The sequence below is a fragment of the Strix aluco genome, chromosome 1 (assembly GCF_031877795.1).
Source record: "Strix aluco isolate bStrAlu1 chromosome 1, bStrAlu1.hap1, whole genome shotgun sequence".
Lineage (NCBI taxonomy): Eukaryota > Metazoa > Chordata > Aves > Strigiformes > Strigidae > Strix > Strix aluco.
Genome location: NC_133931.1, coordinates 118,796,358 through 118,821,072, shown reverse-complemented (window position 1 = coordinate 118,821,072; position 24,715 = coordinate 118,796,358). Strand labels below are relative to the sequence as shown.

Sequence of the window (24,715 nt, the reverse complement as noted above, 5' to 3'; positions counted from 1 at the left end):
CACAGTTTGAATTTATACTATACAGAAACAGTAACAATAAAGAAAAAAAAATAGCTATAATTAGCTGCATATTTTCCAACAGGATTTTGTGCTGTACACTCAGAATGGTAACCCAAAATGCAACTTGCTTTAAAAATGACACATTTCTATTGGAAAATAGACATATGCTTCTCCTTTTGAATTTGTCTGCAAGTTACTTTCACAATTATAGGCAGTGTCAGGGGCTGTACAACAGGGAATATTTCTTCTAATTTTCTTTTCAATAATGCACTGAGAAGAGAGCTTCCCGCTGACTTCTCCAGCTAATAATGCAATTCATGTAGAGATACTGAGATCACATTGAAAAAATGAAGGAAAAAATACTCTCCGTTTCACTGTTTTGGTTTTAAGACTGTTATCAAGGAGATGGCATTTGCAATTTGTGTTTTGTATTACTTGACTAGTGCCTCAGAAAGTAAAAACTAGCAATGCTGTGTCAGAAAGACAGACTAGAACAGCTGTGGGCATGCAGATTATTCACTGACATTAGGACTTCTACAGAAATCAGTAAAAATCATTATAGACATGGCCTATTTGCATTCAAAGAAAATGTGTGACAGCATTTAGGCCCTGCTTTGCAGAGTAATGAGTAATCAGAGCTTCAACTACAGTTAATGACAAAAATCAAGTTTTTAGAGCCCCTGCTGCGGGCATCACTGAGAGTCTATGATGGGCACGATACACGTGCAACTCAGACACTCCTCTGATGATGATGGGGTTTGGTGGACCTGGTCAAAAAACATAAGTTTAAACCAGGAGCAGGTAAGAGAAAGACAAAACAAGAATTCAAGATTCATGCGCATTTGTCATTTAGTGAATAAAGAGGCGGAAAGAAATATACCTTTCTTTCATGAGCACTGGGTACGCCAGGGGTGTTCTGCTTGAGAAAGCCTGCTGTTGTGGACCACCTTGTAGGGTTTTTCCGTGAAGGCTCTTCTGAAGAAAAATTTGTGTCACTTACAGAGGTTGAGAGGCCAATCAGTGCAGGGTCACTACTACGTCGGACATGAAGAGGCATATCTGAAGAATAAAACAGACAGTAAATAAATACTGGCTAGATTTAAAATGTTTTTCACATAAGAAAAATATTTTTTTAAGCTCTGGATGGGTGGTTTTGACCAAATGTCGTTTCACAGAGTGGAGTTACTGACCTCAGCATAACTCCTCAACGACAAGGTCTATCCTCGCCAAACCACACCCTTGCTGCTTGACCGCACAAGGAGAAAATGAGTGCAAAACCAAACTCTTTGAACCTAGCATCGCTCATTGGCTGTACAAGTACAAACACAGCATCACTACTATCTGTCAGCTATTGTATAAAACAGAAAAACAGCATAAGCTCGAACAACTGAGAGGCTAAGGTGACTTACAGGTATTTTAAAAAGCAAATAGCCAAAAGCCAAAATTCCACAGCCAGGTGACAAAGGACGGGGTGGACTACGACAGCATGGCCCCACTCCAATACCACGACTGCAACATGGGCTCTGCCAGAACAACATGCTTGCAAGAAGCTGCACACCAGCCTCTACAGCGAAAGGCAGCCTCCTCGCCTTCTAAAATACACTCTCCATTTCATTCTCAAAACTTATGGAAGCGACTGTTTTCTATTCTGCATTCTTCCTTTGCCTCTTCCTGACAGCTAAAACAAGACCTGTGCTGATTTACCCTGATTCCCTTAGCCTTCCAGCTGGCATGACTGACAGGAGAAAAGTATTTCATTAGTAATAAACGATGCAGCAGGCAGGTAGACTGATTGGAAAGAGATAGGGTTTTTTTTAATATATGTAGAGGTCAAATCCATTCTGGAAACTTTGATGGCACATTAAAGTTAGTTTCTCTTGAAATACAACTTAATTTTTTCCAATTTCATTTATTATCCTACAACAAATACCCACCCATCTATCGTCTCCTTGCCCAAACAGAAGTCTCATTGCCTGCATTTCTGACCTCTTAGCACTCTCCCACTCAGCATCAGAATGGAGGAAACGTGATTTATCAGCTGTATTTCTCTTTAGTGCTGCACTGGGAACCTTGACTACAAAGTGGAAAGGAAAAGGTGAAAGCTGTGGCACGTAAGCAGCAGAGTCGGTGGGAAAGGCACACTGGGCAACAGCTGAGAATGATAACCAGAACTATGTTTTAATGCCTTGATGAAACAGTTCTTGCGGAAGCTGAAGGCGCACATCTTACAATACTAGCACAAGAACACAATGACAGGAGTTTGTTAAATGATGGGTCTTAAGCTTTACAATATCTTTATGTTAATGCTATGTATAATAATATTAAAATAAATAATCTTATTCTGCACGGTATTGAAACGACACTAAGAAATACAATAAGTCACACCACACAAAGAAAATGTGTGAGAAATTTTTTTTATCATCAACTAGGACTTGTGCTGCTGAGATATGCACAAGTGTTACATGACCAAACACCAGAACAGTCGGTCTACTTCATATTCATTCTGGTAAACAAGAATAACAAAAAATCAACTAATTTTTTTTCCCCACTATTGTTGTACTATTTTTCTTTCCTTCGAAAATTTTTTGTTGTTGTTTTTATAACAAAGATCTTCACAAGAGTTAATTTCCAGCAAATAAAAAGTTTTGTTTTATAAATATGTATAAAGATATTTATACACATACATATGTGTATACACACATATGCGTGTTTAACAGAACTAGAAGTAATTAAAATAATATTTGAGAAAAATCACTTTATGCAGAAAAGTATTTATAAGTCTGAGTCAACTTTACTTTGATTTTGATTACTCAGTATATACTCATAAACTCATAATAGAGGGTTTTTCTTTGATTGCTTTGTCTTCAACTACTTCAAGTTTCATGAAGCAGCTGAAGGTAAAGCCCCTCATTTTTCCCTAAATGGCAAACATAATAAAAGCACACTATCAAATCGCAAGAGATCTCTTAACAAAGGTGGCACAGCTGCAGTCCCAGCAACAGCCCCACAACACGTAATGAAGTGACCCATTAAGAGCAGTGCCTGTGCTGCTGGATAGCCCTGCACATACACACTCATTTTTTTGATTAGCCTGAGCAAGAAAGTGGCTCTGTAGTATGTAGTGCCACTCAAGAAAAATACCAATCTATATTTGTTCCAAGCAGCAGCCCATGCATATTATCCTGTTTGCCTTAGCTACCCACCCTACAACAGAGAATTACAATTTTCAAACATGAGTTCACTTGCTCCTTATGCTCGTACATCTATATATAAGCACGGTGATAGCAAAATGTTCTTGTATTTTTACACTTTTTCAAATTGCTTGACAAAACAAAAGTTCAGTTGGGTGAACTTCTGTAAGAAGAGAAGCTGAACTGCCAACAAAGAAAGAAAGAAAGAAACTGGAACTCAAGTCAGCACTTCTGGAGAGGAGTGAGCAATTACTACTGCCTTGCCTTTTGCTTTGTCGTGAAAACCTGACAGTTTGCACCGTGGTAAGTAGCAGAGACTTTTTGCAATACAGGAAGTTAATTATGCAATGGAATTCCCAAATATTAATATGCTCCAGAGAAAACATTAACATGAGAAGTTTCTCTACAAAATCTATCGACTGAAAGTCACCTTTAATATGACCCACTTCATTTTAGTAAGGTCAGTTAGTGAGATATTTTCAGAAATTTAGTGAACGCTTCTCCAGATCTTTAAAAAAAAAAAAAAGAATTCTGTCATTATGAAGATATAACATGATCTTTTCTAGTCTTGTTTCCATACATATGGTGTATATAGGTATGGTTCCCTACATAAGGAAAACTGATTTGTATTACTAACGAAACTTCACAATAAAGTGAATTATAAAAGACAAAAATTTGGGTGTGTTGAATCTATGTATTTCCCAGTCAAACCGGAAATTTAAAAATATGGTAATTTTTTTATTTTTTTATCATTGGAATGGGACAAGCACATGGAGCTAGCTTTAGTGTATGGTGCTTGGCAGTGGTCAATACTGCTCCAGGTATCTTGGTACTTAATCCAAGAATTAAATCTTATTCACACTATGTTAACCACAAGTTGTAAATATAATCTCCTGCATTCCTCTCTCCTATTTTATTCTGAGAGACCGTTCTAACTCAGTTTTGATACTTGCCATTAAAACAACAACAAAAGAAATATAGTGAACAGATTTTTCTATCAATATATTGTTGGTTACAATCTTCTGGTTTGCTTGAATTTATAGATTTGAAGAGGATACACTTTGAAATAGTAAAAGGAAAATCAAAAGAAAGGAACTTAATAATTAAACCACAAGATGAAGTACGCATGGGACCGATGCAATGTCACTGATTCCAGGATGATGGCTGATACCGTTTGAAGTCTGTGGTTTCTTTGAAGAGTGGATAAAACAGCAATGAACTCTAATCACAAGGCTTCAAATTCTCTGTGGCACTAATGCACTGTAAATATTGATTTGCTTCTGCAGCTAAGGTACCTTTAAATAAGTACTTGAAACTGTAAATCTAATAATGAATTACAGGAAGTTTTAAAAGTCTAAGAATTAAGGAAAAATTAAATTAAAATTCATGAAAGTTACCACTAACTCAGTTCTTGAGCCACAGTCAAGGACTTGAAGTATTCAACCACGAGTCCAATACTGTAACTTCAGAAAGAATTATGTGTGACAGAGAATCCTATTAAGTTATGTATATAGCCACAGTTGTGCTAGAAAATGGTTATTTGTAGGATAAATCCAAGCTGAATAACAAAATGCTCACATTCATAATCATGAAATTCTGACTGGAAGTCTCATTTTATTAAAAGCAACAGCAGTTTCACTATAAATTATAAAAATAGCCAATACACATTTTATAACCATCTTTAAATGTTAAGAACACAGAGTTGTACCTTCCCTTCCTGCCAGCAATTCCATTTTTATTTTAAAAGGGTCATCACCTTCTCTGATTTTCAAATATGCTCACGAGCAAAAGCATTTGAGGATCTGGCAAATTTCATCCATAAAGCTGAATATGTTGTCCTGCATGCAGGCATTCAGTGAAAAGGATGGTGGTCTCTCAGAGCAGAACTAATATATACCTTCCCATACCAATTTCCTCTCAGATGTCAGCTTGGAGGGCACGACTGGAAAAATACATACATATATTTATATAGTATAGCCAAGATATTTTACTCTGTAAAGATTTCAACTGATGTTTCAGTTCCTCAATGCCATTGGCAGCTTGCACAATCTGGTGTGCAGTGAATTTAAGGCACAGAAATGAAAAATGATCTTATGGTCATTTCTGGCCACCTCACACAGACCATCAGGCCCATGACTGATGAGTAGACCTGAACAGGACTTTTTTTTTTTTCTCTCCACACTCTAGAGTCTTCTCTGGGAAAATGATGAATCGGTAAATCCAGAAAACTCTGTGGGAAAGAATAGCTTTCAACAGGGAAGCTGCTCAAGTTAAGAGTTCCTGAAGTGAGCCCACAGATATATATGTATGTCAGGGTGTGTTGTATACACAAGACATGCATAGATCCTACCTCAGCATCAAAAAACCAGTCTGGGGATGGGAGATAGAGACTCAACAGTTTTACTGCCTATGTCACCCATCCAGCTCATCATACTGCTCAAATCCTCATCCGGAGTCCAAGAGGAAGGATGAATCAGGGTCGTCCTGGGGCTCAGGAAAGCAGGACTGCTTCTTTCAGCTTGAAGTACTTGAAACTGAAAGTTAAGACTTTGTCCATATTTAATTGAAATACCTCTTAAGAAAATATTTAGATTTGCCTTGAGTTTCACACTCCAGCAGAGCTCCCTGAGTGCTGGTGCCAATTTCAGTAGGTTCAGTACAGCTCCTCATTCCACTCAGCTGGACACAGCAAGAGCCAAATGTCCCTTATGACCTTCAAAAACTCAAATCCCCAAATTGGTTCAACTTTCATTCTTGCAAACCTCTAGAGACAAGACGATGGTAACTTCCAAAGACCACTGAGGCTGTTGTAAACTGGACTACAGATAGAAGAAAAACAGTTGGAGACAAAAAACTGATTGTGAACTCATCTACAAACTGCATTAAACCCTAGCAGCAGCTAACATAAGCCAGCACTTCTCTACAAGATTAACAAAACAGTGCAAGTCAAATGTAGGCATCTTGAATTAGGAAAGAAAAAAATATTAAAAACATAAGCAGTGCCAGGTGGTGAAGAACTACTCCTTGGACAACTGCATCATCTGTCCTGCAGAAGCAAACTCAGGCATGCTACATGGAGATGCCTGCTGAGAGGGACGCAAAACACTAGCACCGCAAAGGTACCACCAGTTGCAGATCTTTTCAGAAACATACTTTCGGACATCACAGCAAAGGAAGAAGATATATATAGAGAGAGATATATATACACACTGCCAACTCTCTCTTCATGGTGCAGAGCAGTATTTTTCTCTCCCCTAGAATCCATTCCACTTTTAAGTAATGATTTAATTAATTAATTAATTTAATTTAATCAATTAATTAATTAAATTAAATTTAAGTAATGATTATTTAATACAAGAATTTGCAGAATTTCCCAAAGTGAATACTATTTGCTTGGTCAAAATCTTCAGAATTTTTTTTCTGAATTATTTTCTGTATTATTTTCCCCAAGTTTATCCTCCTGTTACTAGCTATCTCCTATTCTCTTACAAAACTGTATTTTCTTTTCATGTGTCACAGACAATTATAGCATTTCTCCCCTGAATGGTGCTACGCAGCACATCACTTCTGCCTCTCTTAATTCTCTATTGCTGTTCATTTTTTGTAAATATTATTCTGGTCTTAACTTGTTCAGAAGACACCCAGAATAGTGTATTTCTCTTACAAAATACCCTCAGTGCTGTCTTACAAGTAGTATCCTTATAGGTTTTTTTTTTTTAACTTTGCCACTAATACGTAGTCAACAATAATCACATTTGGGTATTTTATTGTGATGATATCAATCCAAAACATCCACAGAAATCCTAAACCTTTTTCTATAGCCTCACTTCAACATCTTTGTCTTGTTAATTAAAGTATATGTTCAGTTTAGATCAATATTCTTATACGTTAGCTTCAATTTATTCAGGCTGAATTAAATTGTATTCTTCCAGTATGTGTATTATATCTCTATTAGGTTATTTATCTTTCCTCCATTCATATTACTCTCCTTTCCTAGTTTATCAACATCTGGAAATTTAATTAGCATACTATTTACAGTACTGCTTCTCCCAGATTTAAAGATGTTAAATAAAACCAAAACTAACAGGAATCCTCATGACACCTTACTGAACAACAATCTCTAGATTAAAATTGCCTCCAACTTTTAAGATTTCTATACTGATTTTCAAACCATACTGAAGTGCATATTATGCTCACATTAACTTGGAATTTCCAAGACACTTAAATTTCTATCAAATGCTTTAACATTTGCAAATATTACATCAATTGTGCATCGTTCACCTACAAATGCCAACTATCTAGTGTTCACAGCTCTGCCTTTCAGAATTACAAGAAAGCTTAAGATGACATAGTTCAGATAATTAGTAGTTCTCTACTTGAAGATATGTTTATACTTAAAAACATCAACTTCTAAAATGAATTCCTCTACATTCAGAACTCTTGGTTAAATAACAAGACTGCCATTCCTCTTACAGAGGAAATCATTGTTAACAACACACAATTCCAGATATTTATAACTACTTCACGTACAAACCCAACTGTTTTCAGTTATTCTTCTAGCTATTCATCTTCAAACAACAGCTTATGTACTTCCTCACAGACATATTTTCAATGTTATCAAATATTGTTCTCTGCTTATTTATTTCTTTAGCTTTAAAATGGCACATTTATAAGCATTCACACATTAAAAACATGACAAATCACAATTACTCTGTTTTCCTCATAATGTTGCCCCATGCAGTTGGAGGTCTGGCAGACAGCCACACCAGGAGCGGGGCAGAGGCCGTACCACGGCACTAAAAATGCACAACGTGGTCTAGCAGATGGCAGATGAATGAGGCGGGTCATGAGACTCTTACACTCAGCCTGCAAAATCTAACAAGTGTGCATGTGCCTCTCTAGCCATTGCATAATATAGAGAAAACACACTTGGCTGTGTAAAACATACAAACAAAACCCCACTGCACGCCAGCATACCTGTAAGCAATACAAGATAGTATATTAGCATGCCTACGATAAAAAACAACTCATCGAAAAGTAAGATCATCTCTGGAAGAATGGATGACAGTGAAAAGAATGCAACCAAGCCACCAAAAAAAGTCTTATTACAAAGCAAAAGAAAGAAGAAAAGTCCTTACCTTCTTAGTATAATTTTCAATTTCTTTTAATAGAACCTAAGTTTTCCATTTTTCCAACGATGACTGCTAAATGACTTTGAAATTCAGAAATAAGAAAACATCAACCTGCCACAGTTATATTTTAATAATGAGGTAATGTTAAATCCTTATCTTGAAAGGCCTTTAAAATAACAATCTTCCTTCTCTTTCTCTACTATTCTTTCTTCATACTTTTGAATACTGAGATCCAGGAGGAAAAGGATGATTGCACCTTGAAACTCAATTTACTTAGACACCGACTTTTAAAGCTAATTAGAGAAAGATCTTTAAAACCAAAATTAAAATTTAATTACCTACACCCTCTCCGACTCCTTTCTCCGGGCTTTTTTCTAAAATGCAAATATCTTTGCATGCCAAAAGAAAAGACAAAAATGTCAGATCTTACAAATGTTCTACTCGTCTCTGTCAAAAAATTATGTTTCAGTATTTTTTAATGAGCTGCAGTCTCAAGTTTTCTGGTTACATTCTTCATGGATTTCCTTAAAACATGCTGGACTACCTCTTCAGCTATTTTCATACTACTGCTACAAACGTAGGAAAAATACATTTCTATTCCCACAGATGTTAAAAATTTTTGCAAACTTTGTTCCTTACTTCTTCAGTTGTGCGACAGTAGAAGCATCATCAACTTTGCTGCTGCTGAAGTTTTTCTGCTTACATCAAAGATCATGCCTTGATAATAAGACTGATTGATATTTAATTCTAATGAATTCTATTTTGCATCTTCATTCACAAGTTATTCTGCAATGCAGGCAAGGGTTTGCCGTGACAGGAGCAAATTCCTAGCTGCTTTGAGTTGATAATGCTTCACCACTCTGAGACACTGAAAGTTGGCAGATATTTTTCTTACCACAACTTTGAAAAATCCACTAAAACTGAATGGTAAAACTGCTGCTGTTATTGAACATAATGCAAAGATGTGAAAACAGTATATTGTTTATCATCTAAATGCTTTGGGTAGGTCAGAAAGGCTCACTTAGAAGAAGACGAAGTTTGCAACTTTTTCCTATGCAGAAGGGAAGAGATATAGATGCAACAACAGGATTAGGTTGTAACTTGAAGAGCTCAGTTGGGAAGTACCAGGGATGATATCATGTGTATAATAAATGTTATGGTTCTTTCATCAGTGAGTTTGAGCTGGAGAAAACCTGCTGTGGTTGCCAGTGTCGTGACCCTCTTCTGGTTCCCAGGCCACCACTGTGCCTTTATATGAGGAGGAAAAGGGGTGGGTAGAAGTGCCATCATGCTGCAGTACCAGGTATTAGGAGTTCAGAACTACTTGTTAGTCTACAGCAATTTCTGACTTATCCTAGAATAAACTTTATTTCAACATCTGTTGCTGACGCAGCTTCATAGATCACCACATCACCTCATACGTGAAGTGAGAATTCCTATGTGGATCATATCCAGATGCCAAAGACTTAAACACGCTTAACTGAAATTCAGCAAGTATGTGTGTAATTAGCAAGGGATTTGTTGTTACACAAGTACTTACAAAGGTGGTATAGGAATCTCTCTCCTTCCCTACTCTCCATGAGGACCTAATGCTGCATCCTCTGGCTAATGAATTACAATGCTAATTGACTTTTCAAAAAGGTAATGCAAAGCCTCCATGCTGTCCATTAGGATTGCCTCTGTGGCTCCTGCCCAGCAAAGGAAACCCTACCCACCGGCCACTTCCTGGGCAGATGCAAAGAAATTAAAATCTACAGCATTTCTACTGGGGTTTAGAAGGGAGGAAAAAACAACCAAACTTCTGGATTAGTAAAGCCATCACAATGAGACCATCACTGAATAGTCCAGTGTGTACACAGGTTATGGTAAGTAATGGGTGGCAGCAGGGATGCTACTGGTATCTTAACTATGTGAACAGCGAACAAGTTACACATGATGGCTACCTCATTTATGTTTGAAACAGTGAGGGAAGAGGTATTTCTTTGTCAGTCATCAGATTACTACTCCATTTTTGAAAGTGTTTGGCTGTTAATCTGGCACAGCCACACGTTTCCGTGGGAACCTCCTCGCCACTGAGCAGGCACGGGGCATCCAGCCTCTCCTCCCTGCAGGCTAGGGCAAGCATGGCCAGCTCCAGCCTCACTCCACTGCAGAGAAGTACGGGAATCATCAAAAATCAAGCTGGGGTTTTTCTGAGATATAAAAATGATTGCTTACATCCAGCTCACAGGCCACTGTCAGGCTAGAGGAGACAATGATTTTGGGGTATCAACACCTGGAGGTGGATCTGAACTAGCATTACCCAAAATCCACATAGCTTCATTACAGAAATTATTTAGACATATTTTTAACTGAAGCATAATAGTTACGACAACCAATAAAACTTGACTACAATCATTTAAAGGTTGGGGTTTTTTTTGTCAGAAATGATCTGTGCATGCATTTTCATAGCTATATGCACAAAGTTTAAAGAAAAAAGAATGTGTGGGAAGAAATAACCTCTATGCATGCTACCAAGTTTCCAACGCAGAAAAAAAAAAAAAATTACAACCAACATCTATAATAAGATAGAGTGAACATAGTCCTGAACAACTATTAAAAATGACTAACAGCTTCTGCAATTTTGATGGCACTTGTTCTTGTTTCCATGACAGAAACATTTACTAGGATTATTAGAAACATGTTGGTACATTCACAAAACACGCTCTCATTTAAAGTGTTATCAAATCTCTGCAAGTTAACGTTTCACTGAGCTCATATCTGCCGCTGACGACCAAGAAGAATAAAAGATCTCAAGCAGAACTTGGAAAAGGCCATGTCACGCCACCCCATGTGCTCAGATAGACAGTTTTTAGCAGAAGGCTCTTCTGCACGCAGGAACTAATACAGCTTAAAGGCAAAGCACAAAGCATTAAGATCTCAAGAATATTATTTTCTATCATTCAGCTATGAGTATGAAGCTGAATCCCTGAAGACAAATCAAGTATTTCCGTGTTTAAGTAATGAGATGAAATGCCATCAAGCCTCCTCATCCACAGGGGATGCACAGCAGCAGAGCTGCCATGCCCATGACATGGGAGGCCAGATAGTGTGGCTCTCTTCAAGAAGGTGCAATGTTGTGCCTGACCTTTCATTGGGGATAGGTCAGAGAACAGTCTGGGAAGCTGCAAAATTTGGGGAATACACAAATCTAACAGCATCCAAACAAGCTCTTTCCAATTACACGAGTGGGGAATAAGAAGCTTCAACTATGAGCACAACATGCTGAAATCTTCTCATTAACTCTCAAGGTTAACAACACTTTCTGCAGAAAACTCTGGTGTTCCCAGTAGCCAAATAGGGAGCAAGACAATTTAGACTACACTGGAAGTTGTTAGTTAAATTGTTTCGATAATGCCCACAATGGGACAGTACAACAGAACATCTGCTGTTCTCCAAGGGGTGACAGATCAACAGACATCTTTAATTCTTCTTCTTTACTAGAAACAGATTAGAATAATAAACTATATTTCCCTTCTTTTTTAAAACCATGCCTAATGAGCAGTAGGAGACTAGCTGCTGCTTGAAGCATGTGCGAAGTTGAGCATTTCTGTCTATCATGTACTTTACAAAGTTCCTTACAACAACAGGGAGCCTGAATTGTTCTCTTCTGAAAATGAGTAAAATCTTCTATACCTTGGAGAAACTTTGGCAACATCTATCTTTCTTCCCACCACCCCCCCTTTCTTTTTTTCCTCTCCTCCCTTTTACAACCCTGGAAACATGCGGTTACACTGCATGCTTAATTACACACCTCTCACTCTTTTTTTATTTCACATTGCCAAGGCTGAAGAGAGTCAAAAATTATTCCTAAAAGTTCAAAACCAAGAATAAGCAAATAGAAAGAGCCTCAGCTGAAGTTCAAAAAGAAATCTCACTACATGAAAGACAGTTCGTGAATTTTTGGATCAATGACTTTTCATGCTTGCAGTTGCCAATTTTCATTATAATTTGTGATTGGTTCTAGCCCAGAGATGAAGATCATCTTTCTTAGTGGAGAAACAGCTTTAGCCAGAACTAACAGAAGATATTTACTGAAATACTATGGTATATACTTCATGCCAGAATTTGTCAGGTTCCCAGCAGCTAACTTTTCCAAGCTGTCTCCACACCACAAGCCTCCCTCCTTGTCTCATCCTAGAATGTGCTACAACAATTTCAAATATCTGCATGCAGAAAGAGAACATGAGGCAGACAAAGTTTTTAAAATGTTATTATTATTCATTTTATACTATTAAGGAGTTTTCATTCTGTTTCAGTCTTCAAAGAAGATTAATAAGGTATTTGTTGTTCTGAAGCCCAAAATGCATTGATACACTGAAATGAGAAAAGGGGACAGCCAGCATATATTACTTGGTCCTCTTCCATTAACATGAATAATTGGAGGCTGCTGCTTGAACATGAAGAATCCCAACAGATTCAAAGGAAAATCAATAGCCCAGGACAGGTTATCCAGAAAATGCCCTGCAAGTAGTTAGTTGGACAGGAGTAGTCTACAAAACCCCTCAAACACATTACATTTTCCACAAAGCAGAAGAAAAATGCTGTTACAATTGATCTGGCAACTGAATGCCTCCTTCTGCACCTGAATGCAGTCAAGTGCCTTGTGCTGCTACTACATACACCTCGCTCTCTCCAAGGCCTCCCCTGCAGAAAGATAAAAAGTTGACAAAAGCTGTACTGAGGACGGACAGAAGAGAAACAGGGAAAACAAAGTACAGTTCCTCTAGTCCACATCAGGCCATGGCCAGGACTGCCTGCACATGGGCTGATGGGCAGAGTACTCACTTGCCTGAGTGCCATGCACCCAGACACAGTCCCTGCAGCGTCAAGGCTAACCACCTCAGTCAATGAGAAAACATATCCAGGAGTAAAGCAGGAACATGGAAGGGTCACTACCCATCCAACTGTTAATGTGGAGATGCAAAGGAGGAGCTACCTTTCTGGATGAGTGCCCAAGCTGCACTCTGATGCCACTGTCAGGATGTAAAGGACAGCTGTAAGAGCACTATGGCAACCACTCCTCAGCATCCACAGGCTTCCCCTACCCAGCTTGTAGCTGCATATGTGTAAGATGATGCTGCTATAACCAAAAGTAAAATTCACTGTAATAATACTTAAGTTCTCCATAAAGGTTCTGTGAAATGCAATTCAGGTATTTTCCACTCCTCAAAAGGACAAAAGTTAGGTTGCATAACCACTAAAAGAAAGCCACAGGCAAAGAGAGCCATCTCCTGTACTGATGAAGTTATTTCGTTAACCCACCTGAGAACAACGGATTTTAGGGAACAAGTCTTAGTATCATCATTTTTATCTTACATCAGAATTTAGAAAGCTTTCTGGTATTAAGACCTTCCTAGCATATTGATTTTTCAATCCATGCATCCTTATGAGTTTTGTACACAGCACCTGGACATTCACGGAAAAAACATGGAGAAGATGTACAAATGACTGTGAGGAAAGTGTCCATAGGCTCTCACAGATCCACCAACTTCTCTGCAGCATGGATCAAGCAGTCAGTGTGCTTCTAGCAGGAAACCGCCTGTTTTTGAAGTGCTTAGTTCAAAATCTAACTTTTTTCTAATTAAAAATCTAATTAACTCTAAGAAATTGTCCACATATATTTTCCCAAACTATACTATTTTTACATTAAACATGGTGGTTCTGACAAAAAACTACTTTACTGTTTAATAAAAGTAGATATCTTGAATTTCATGTAAAATAAGAGAGCAGAAAAATAGCTTATTACTGCTGAGTTACCTATGTTTATGCAGTCTCTGAAGGCAGAGTATTTTCACAACTATGTAAGAGCTAGTGTATTTCATATTTCATGAGATGTCAAAAAATCTACTGCATTAAATAATATCTAAGACACTCATCACTACAAATAAAAAGGCTATTTGAAACAGAGAACCCTCAAAGCAGATGTTTTTTAAGGTCACCCCAGAACAAAAGTAAATTTATATTCATACAGACAGGCATTAGTTTTGGTTGGGTTCTTGCCTGTGCGGAAACCGAAACATTATCTTCCATATCATTCACAGAAATGCTAAAAATATTTCTTAAATGTTTCTGAAACTGAATAGCTTTCTGAGAGCAAGTTCATTACTTTGTGTTTCTTCTCTGGAATTTATTAAACTATTTTAAAAGCTATTAATTCATTACATAGTTCACTTTTGTGTCTCAGATGAGATTTGAATTTATGTATTTTTAAAGCATTTGAAAATACTTCCAAAGGATGTTTAAGGTTCTTTCTCTTAGACTCAAGTTCAAACTTAGGAGCAGAGAAAACCTATCCATTGGTCACGCAACACATAAGCGAAATGCAAACCTCCTCAAAAAATTTAAAAAGTGAGCCAAGACTAAGCATATGTGGGAAATCAAGTCTGAATCTTAATAACGGAGGGTGTCCCCTCCTCTTCACAACAGAAATTTCGAAGAGGGGGGCTCCTCTTCATCATGCAAAAGCCAGAAAGAGGAAAGGCCACTGTCAGAGGAACGACTCTTGAACGCAGGTATTGCAAAACATGTTGCTGCTAGACAGGAGGGCTGGTTGGACTGCTCCCAGTTCAACGCTCAGCATGAAGCACCCCTCACTCACTTCACTCAGTTTTTATCATTCTTGAAAAACAACCATCATTGGACTTTTTGTGTGATTACTACTGCAATTCTAACATAAGGCAGATTAAAATAAACTAAACAGGCACATTTGCTGTTTCCACAGAGCTGGAGAGAAAAGCAGTTGAACATCAAGAGCTTTGCTGCTCCTCTTCAGCAGCAGCACCTCAGCAGGGCTGGGAAGCAGCTACACTGAGAGGACTAGGAGCCAAAACCACCTAAGCCCACACTCAATTCAGATGTCCACACTCCTCACTCCTGGTTGGCACAGGGACAGTGTTGGGACATTGGTCCCCCTGGCGTGCTAACTCTAGGAGACAGGGAGAGACAGAGATCAGGAGGCAGAGATGATGATGCTCAGCACATCCATAACCTACAGGTACGCACGTAACATACCCCACCGGGTCACTGAATCGTGCTGTTGCAAACATCCCCATCAAGTCCCTCCCAGCACCCCTTTCTGACCACAGAAGGTTTGCAGCTCTTGTCCCTGCACACACTTTATGCTTTATAAAGTCCTGTGACACAGAGAGGACAGAAAGCCACCTTTCCAGTAAAGGGCACTTCACAACCTCATTCCTGAGGGGTTTTAACAATTTTGTTTCCCTTCTCATTTTACAGCAGAGGAAAAGACAAGACCTGGACATCACACACCTTGAATTACCTTCTTGTGGGACTCACCTGGAGATGGCTAAAGAAATACAGGCTTAATCCACAAAAACATAGTATTAATTTCTTTAACAAAATATACTTTTGCAGACCTCGCTATGAAGAAAAAACAACCTCCCTGGACCCAAACTGGAGGATAAAAGTCTTTGCATGAACAAAACAAACAGAAAAATTCTGGGCTCAAAAATTCACTCAGCAGCATGAGACTGAAAAAATTTTCCTACTGATTTACTACATGGCCATTTGCTTGTCTAGCCTTTTCAAACAGCGATCTAACATTAGTGTGAGGACAGCAAGAGGAAAATTTGCTGCCTAAGTGGCAGGTTTGTTATTGTTTGACAATTCTAAAGAATTCACTAGAAACTTCTAAAAGGAGCATCTCTAATTCCCTGAAATTACTGATAATCGGCCAAGTGAATGGAGAACAATTATGAAGAAAATTGAACACTTCCAAATGCCAATTTGCTGTATATCCTGAATTAATATTGCACAAGCATTTTTAGCATCTCGCTGTAAAAGCAAAGGAATAAAAACCTAGACCCACAGGCATTCTTGCATGGCTTTCCTAACAGAATTTTATATTATCGTCATTTTTGCATTTTGTAATCATACTAAGCATTTATGTGGTGGCTTACATCTTTAACCTATTTTTCTTTAAAAAGAAATAAACCTGTAAGGTAAACTGTCTTCTGCATTGAAAATTCAACAATACACAGTCACACCACAACAGCATGAAGCCCCCTAATACAGCCAGAGATATAAGCTGATTTTTTCCTACTAATTAAGTCAGGCCAGACTTGAAGCCATTGTTGCAAAATACAGTCTCGGGAATTTTTTGTGCTACAGCTACGCCAGCAGTTGGCTGTGAAACACAGTAAAGAGGAAGAATACTCTGGGAAGAAAAGGGCTCAAGATGTCCATTTTTTAGCTGAGCCAAAATAGATCAGTTTCTGTTAAAGGGCCATGAAAGTGTAAAAAGTTAATGCAGAATTTTTATCAGCCCCAGTTTCCCGGGTAGCAGCTCAGTCACCAGCAAGTCCCGCAGAAGGATGAGACCAGCCCAAGCCATAGTGATGGAACCAGATGCTGTCTATCCTCCTTAGTCTGCACTAAGGAGGAGCTGAATCAAAAAACAAATACAAAAAACCTTTAAACTGATTTTTCTTCTTTTTCTCCCAAAAAAACCCCAAGCAAACCAAACCAAAAAAACCCACCAAAAAACCACACTCTCCACCTACAAACAAAGCAGGGCATGGATGAATCAGAAACCAGGTTGCTGGAGAGTTTGCAGGAGAAAAGGGTATTACAGCAGTATAGCTAGGGAAAGGCAGACTGTGGCAGAGGTGATGGGAAGACTGGAATGGACACCGTAAACAGAGAGAGAGTGTGCAGCTGGAAAAACTGCACCAAAAAAGAAAATGTTCAGAAAACAAACACAGAAGAATGTTAAATAAGAAAAACAAGTCCAAGGATACGAAGAACCATTCCCTACACAGACTGCAGCACTATGGCGAGACTCCAAACAAGCCTCATAACTCAAATCCGGAAGACACCCTGTGATCATCCTGTCAAACACCTATATAAGCCCAGGTACACCATGCAGTAATGTCTGCATTTAGTCTTTTAACTTCTGTTGAAAATACAGAAAGATATTGACTTTAATTTCAAGACTTCAGAAGACAGAGAATCCATCAAAGCCCCAGGACTGTCATTTTTAAAGCTCTGCAATTCAGTGAACGTCTTCTATGTTTGAGACATCCACAGTTTGTGTTTCAGGAAAGGTAATTCAAAATGTCATCATGCACTTATACAAATCTAAGATTACACACAATACAATTTTCCTTTTTGTGATTAACACTTGAGAAATAACAAAAGTGTAATCATGTGAGATAATCCTTTCTTTTCATGTCTAACTTTTTTTTGCAGTTTCTGGCACGGACCAGGTCTCCGATCCTACAGATAGTTTTGCAAAAACAAGGAAAGGGAGAAAGGGAAGGCAGCTCTTCTCTTCCATAATCATACATCATTTACATGGCTCCTACGGTAAATGTTTATATGGCAAAGTAACATCAAGGAAACAGTTATGTATTTTTATTTGTCCCCAGGGAGGTAAGCATTCCCTGCCACTGGCTCCTCTTCTTTTTTTTTTTTTCTTTTCTGATACATGCTTCTTTGTTCTTTAATTCTTCATGCCTTCTCTTTTCCTTTCTCCCTCTGTTTCTGATCACAGGCTAATATGAAGTGGTCATCTCCTTTCTAAAATTTCCATGAGGCATCAAGTTAAACCAGCTGCACTGGGTTCTCAATCTGGAAGTCAGCAAATGGAAACAGAAGGAAAGAGCATCAAGTCACCAGCTAACCTCTCGGGTTAAAACCTTGTCCCCATCACACATGCTGAGCATCTCACATTCTGCAGCATGACAACTACAGGCAGAAAGTACAGAGCACACGAAGAGCCTTAATAAGCAGCCCTACCTTTGACATTTCCTCACTTTTCATTGTTAAAAATGACCCTTCAGGTGTCTTAAAGCAAATAACAGAAAAAAGAGCAAAGAAAAAAATCAAGTAAGGAAACACAGAACAATTTATCTTTCAGTGCAAGTGAAAAAAGACAATAGTTATGCCTAAAATGAAACAAATACAATTGAATTTGGATGGTCAAAGTGCAAATTAAACTCTGAACTAATCACATGTAACTATGTGTAAAAATTACCATCCATCCTCCCAAAACTATGACTTTAAGATCAAGAACTTTTTTCAAGATAAGATCAAGCAAACATCATATTTTCTTTACATGGTACATATGCCACTCAATTTAAAAAAAAAAAAAAAAAAAGAGGAAAAGTGAAGAAAACACACAAGTAAAGCTTTCCTTACAAAAGCCATCCCTTTTGATACAGCCTAAGATGCATTATTGGATTTAATTACTTACTAAACTTACTAAATGCTACAAAACGTGGTCAATGAAATGCCTTCCTCCCACAGAGGTCTGTTCCTTTCTGAGGAAATTCTATGTACCAATCTTATCTGCAGAAAACCAAAGATCTCTTGTCCTAGAACTCAAGACATCTGCCAGATCTCGGAGACTGAGAGAAAAACACAGAATTGATTCACAAGGACTCAGTGCCTGTTAAACACGATTGGATTCGCAGAAAAACCTTGAAAGCACATGTACTCAGAGGGTGAAATCTGGATGAGGGGAGCCCATAACATGAGGACAAATTAAAATACTTCATTAAAAATATTTTTCACCCTTAGTAAAACATTCCAACTTTGAAAATGAAAAATGGAAAAGAACGAAGCAAAATCCTAGCCCTGGGAGAATTCAGAACCTGAAGCTGGTACATGGCACATACAGCACAGCACAAATTGCTCAGTTCGAGTGAACCTGATGTACTGCCTTGAGGGTTTGATGAGTAGTTTAATATTCAATTCAGCCTGCAATAGGAATGCCATGCAAAGAATTCACATCCACAAAAACATTCTGGTAAAATGCAGAATGAAGTAAGACTCCTACAAGCTTGCTTGTACACCAGCAGTCACACCAGGTAAACAGTGCATAAATATCAGTATTACAATAGCACCCGGAAGTCACAGCCATTGAGAACTTTACGAAATTCTAATATAAAAGCACAAATGAGTTCTCACGTGCACACACCGCACTCCTCCATGAGCTCATCCCACTGGGCGCGTACCCGGGCGGCAGGGTGCCGCAACAAGAAGACTGCGGGGTCTGGCCCGGGCAAAGCACCCACTGCCCTGAGCAGTGCTCCCCTGCCTGCAGCCCAGGGCACGCTCCCAGGCATGGCCACCCCACTGCCACGCAGCAAACCTGCTGCCTGCACCCCTGAGAGAGCAACGGCTCCCTCCCAGCGCCACCGAGAACACAGCTCAAGTGTGCACCTTTTTGGTACTCTCATCTTCCATAAGCTTTCTGGATTTGCTGCCACCACAATGCACTACTGCATAGAACTGCCAACAGACACACACAATTTAGGATAAACTCTTCAGCTAACACAAGAAATACACAGACCAAGCTGTAATAAATAAGCATCTATGCGTACTCGCAGCTGCAGTTTCACTGAAGCTTCCTCATCCTTCACCTTTGTGGGGTTAGGTTTTTAAACAGTTCAGTTTTCTCTTCCTTCCCTCCATTACTGCTTATGCACAGCTTCTCCTCCTCCAGCTCCTGGAGACAACCTGCTCGCCATGGAGCCAGCACTCTGGCAAAAACCCTCTCCCCAAGCCTTCAGCTGCACATCCTGCACCCCTGGTCACTGCCAAAGTGCAAACTAGAACTACTATCTCAGTACCAGCAATAACTGCAAACAGATTTCCCCCTACTCTTATGGGTGGACAGAGTAGAAATACTTACTTCACTGTAATGTGACATTTTAAGCAACATAGCAAAGAGCTATGGGAAAGCAGGATTACGGGAAGTCTTTGCCCACTTATGTTTTATTACTTTAAAGGTGAACTTAAAACAGAGGTAGAGGTAAATCATCTACATGTACAATACTCATGGAAATATTGCCTACTATGTCAAACTAGAGCAGTAACTTTATTCACTCATTTAATGGATATTTCTCATGGATAAATGTCATGCAATTCATTTGAAAAAGCAGTTCCATAATTTTTTCACTGTAGCACTCCTAGTAAGCCCTTCATTTTTATTTATTTTTCCATAAGTCAAGAGCCCAACTAAAATTTTAAATAAAACATGAAGAGTCTTCACTGTGCAAGACCCTTCAGATGGAAATCATCGTGAAAGTCAGGCAGTGCTTGACCTAAAATCCCTCTGTCATCTAATGAAGGTCTTCAACATCAGAGCTTAAAATGGGTTGGAACAGAAGAAACTAGCATCAATTTTATATTTGGTGGAGAAAGCTTTCATACACAGGAAACATTTCTGAGGTTTTGGTTCCAAAAAGGCCAAAAGCAGAGAGATCAAGAGAGGACTTACCAAAAAGCATTGAAAGATTATCTTGTATATTGTATAGGGCTGGTTAACAAGGCACATGTGTCCATTCTCTAACTTGTCAGAAACTGATAAACATAATTTTATTCTTTTATAATCTCCTAAAAATGAACTCCTAGCATTGCTTCAAATGTTATTCCATTTGAAACAGTCTCCACACTTGTTCACTGCTATTCTATCCACAAACCTGCAAAGGCATTTCCTTTCATAGCCTACGTTCGAGGGATGGCTCCTTTTCCCAGCCACCCATTCAGAGGCTGAGCATGCATACAGAGAGCTTTCCTCTCCCACGCCCCTGGGGAGCGGGATACCCTGCACAGCAGCAAGGGCAGGATGGCCACAACACCCAGACGCTGCACGGTGCGTGAGGGAATGGGGTACAGAGGCACTCAACTACATACAGCAGTAAAGACAGCTCAAGTCTTTCAGTGCTCATTACCTCCACATCACACTTGTTCCCCCAGATTTAGGCTGGCTTTTCCATACCACATGGCATGACCTGTTATTCTCTGAGGTCTGAGAATGCGTGGCAAGAAAAGGTACAGCTGCCTCTTTGCAGAGGTTTACCAGTTTGGGAGCAGTACCACATAAAGTGGTCAGTGTCAGACCCAAGGCAAATGACACATCAGTTTAACCACAGAATTCCACGGAAGTTTCTCAAACCCAATATTACTCTGAAAAAAGCTAACATGGGACTATATGCACTCATGACATACTGTCCACCACCCAAATATACTTCCCAAGCATAATTATGGCTGTGTAGGACCTTCCTGGGGCCATGTAAAATTGCCCCCTTGGGTCAAACTGAGAAGCCACTGGCTTTGTAAAATGCCACTTAGCCTTTCTCTTCCAAATATACAAATGACTACTTTTAAGGCAACAAAAGCAACATCCTACTTTATAAGAAAAAAAAAAAAATCTTTCATAGAAAAATTTACTTCTACAGTGTGAGGCAAATCACATGCAGAATGGGATCCACAAACATGTGTTTCAGAACTGGCCAACGCTGTTTCTCTCCCATCAATGGAGACTAGACAGTGCAGCTAGTCTAGGCCATACGCCATCTCACCCTGAAATAAACTGTAAAACCCATCTCATGAACTGACCCTAAAGGTGTCCATTCCTCTCCAGGAATGAGAAATTGGGCTGCCTTGAGTATTTAGCTCAGATTCAGAACCTGAAGTCTGTTGGTATTTAACCTCATCTGTTGTGTCTGCTTTGAATCAGCTGTTGCCCAGCAATTGCCAAGAGAGTCCCAATTTCACTTCCAGTTGTGAACAGTGCTGTACAGAGAGCAGAATCAAATTAAACCCCTTGGGATAATGTTTGAAACGTTGATCAAAGTTTGCTTTGAGAAGACTAGTCCCCGACTCGTACGCACAATTTCCAGAAGCTAACACAACAGCTTGGTATTGCTGTCTTTGTACAGCCCTTTACTATATGCATGCAAGTAGTAATACAAATATTTTCTCTTAACCTAAGCACCACTTTTTGCTTTTGTTTGTAAACCCACACAGTCCCCAACTCCCTTCCCACATATACAATCACTTCCAGTTTCTGTAAATCCAAAAATGTTGACAGAATTAATTACCTAAATCCATAACGGAGGCAAGAATCACAGACCTGGAACACAGCCCGAGTCCCCACCCACCTCCAATCCCAAACAGCCAAGCTCTGGCATCAGCCCGGGTGGTGAAAGCCCCCCACAGCAAGGAGGCTGCTGTGTCACAAAGGGGAACCCCATCCGCCACAGCAGTGCCACAGAGGGGGAGACAAGAGGACCCTACCTGTGGATGGGTCTGGGACACTGAGCTACACTGAGCTGAGCGGAGCCGTGCTGCAGGAGAGGAGGTGGGGGCTCATGCCTCGTCTCAACTCAGACAGGGTTCATGGGCTCAAGCCAGGCTTGTCACCTCCATAGCATCCAGTGTTACTGGGGGCCAAAATCTCTGGAGATAAGTTCTTCTAAATACATACGCTTGATTCTCACCCTAAATGCTTAATCTGCCCCTAACACGAACCCACAGCATTTCTGAAGCTGGAGCTCATCTCACCTACACAATTCATTTAAGATTTACAACAAGAGATGGGTGGGAGAAAGAACAAATTTTATCTTTTTAGAAGTATGAAATAAGGCAATAAATTAATGGTAAGTTATTTCCCATCCACTCCTTTGTTTCTGTATCATCTTGCAGTCCTTTTCAGTGCATGAGGGAGTAAATAAAAAATAAACTAAAAAGCAAGACTATTCAACTAGCAGCCATCTGTCCCTGTTTCATCCCCCTCAAAATAGCATGTCAAAAGACACAGAATTTAAAGCAACCTTCTCCCAGTGATCACCAAAAGAGATGGTCTATCTCCAAAACACATCCCCACGTGAAAAAAAGAGTATGTGAGTTCACATATTGCAAATACAATAAAGAAGGGAGCAAGAAGACCCCATGTGAATTAAGAACAAAAGCAAGCCACAATGCTCTCACTGAAATACAAGTTTAGCCTAATTAAGTATATACTTTAAGTATAATATCTTACATTCTTGGGCTTGTGCTCAAACATAACCACATGCTTGTTTGGGGCCGGGGGGCTGGATTGAACACAGGGTAACCCTGCAGACATCATGGCACAGAGCCCACAGCATCACAACGCTCTTCACTAGCCCTACAACACCCTTCCCATAAGATCATCCCGCTTAGGACCAAGTGAACAATTAAGTACATTTGACAAACTCTGCATCCTCTCCTGTTGGCAAATTGTCTGCAAGTGATTTATGTCAGTAGTCCACCCCTCTGAGACCACTGCTGGTGCCTCAAAGCAAAGCAAAACACGACTGGGATACCAGTTACTCTCACAGACTGGTGGTTCTGGATATTAAGGATGCCTTGAAGTATACTGTTTTATCACATTTCAGAATAAGGACCTGCATGCGGTTTTTAGAAACTGGATATTTTTTTAGAAAAGTTTTAGAAACTTTTAGAAAGTTGGATAAAAATAAGTGTAATGTGTACACATGCCTCCATAAAGTAAAAACTTCCACAGGGTGGTTGTCCATACCACGCAAAAGCATTCCTTACTCATTTCAGATTCCTGTTCCTTTGCCTTCACTGTGCTCCTTCTTGTTTGCTTACAATGAAATAACAAGAAATAGAGGAGTAATCAAGAAATTATCTATAGGAAGAGTTATTACACTTATTGATACATGTGTGATGACAAACTCTTTCAATAAACAAACAGCTCTATCACAATGGTATTAAACCCATGATACCACAATAGACTATTCTGTAATGTTTGATTTGATAAAATGGCATAACATTTTTGTATACATAACACCATAGTTCCCTTAAGAAAAAAGTTACCTCTCATTTAATGAAGGGAAAAATAAAACCCAGCAACAACACCACCACACATGCATATCGAAACATTTTCAGAATACAGCTGTGATTTCCATAATAGCTTCTTGTTCAAGTGATCATTAAATCTATTTAAGATGTCAAATTTAGACTAATATCCAAACCTGACTCCTTAAACTATTCAAATTCAATACTTCGCATCTTTATAACCCTTCCTTATTATCTCTCCTGTACTACATTCTGTAGCTATGGTACAAAATACCCCTAGGTATCAGATACAATACTGTATTTTTATTACTCCCCATTATCAGTACTCAAAGATAGAAGCCTTCATCATATGGAATGACATCTTGAAGTGCCCCACGATTACTTAGGTTTCCTCTAGAGAATCCACTAAGTTATAAAATTCTTTTCTTTATTGGTTTCAGGGATTTTTTAATCCTACTAGAAGCTACATATAGTATTTTGCTTGATGGTATACTGAGAAGATTGAAGATATTAAAGGTTAATTTAGAAACTTAAGCAGTTTAAAATCCATTTGTTTTTACAAACGTGTCACGGCCTCATCAAAAACACATGGTTTTTTAACTGCTCAACAATCCCAAATTAACAGCAGAGCACTACGCTTGGAGAAAACACCAACTGGAGATCACTCAAGTCAGAACTGTGCTGTAGAAAGAACAAATTTAGCCTCATGGAAGAAAGCAGCACCTGGTACTGATTTTTTGATTCAATAACTCT

At 39.0% G+C, this 24,715-nt stretch overlaps 1 protein-coding gene across 16 annotated transcripts in view; it reads right to left on the bottom strand.

The window, feature by feature from the left end:
• Positions 1 to 24,715, bottom strand: part of PARD3 (par-3 family cell polarity regulator) — a 457,172-nt gene that overhangs the window by 272,285 nt on the left and 160,172 nt on the right. For all 16 annotated transcript variants that reach the window (XR_012624146.1, XM_074832438.1, XM_074832496.1 and 13 more), the window contains exon 4: positions 881 to 1,059. Coding sequence is in view for 15 of the 16 variants with exons in the window: in XM_074832438.1 (XP_074688539.1) it covers positions 881 to 1,059 (179 nt within the window). In the remaining variant the exon portion in view is untranslated. The remainder of the gene's footprint in view (positions 1 to 880; positions 1,060 to 24,715) is intronic.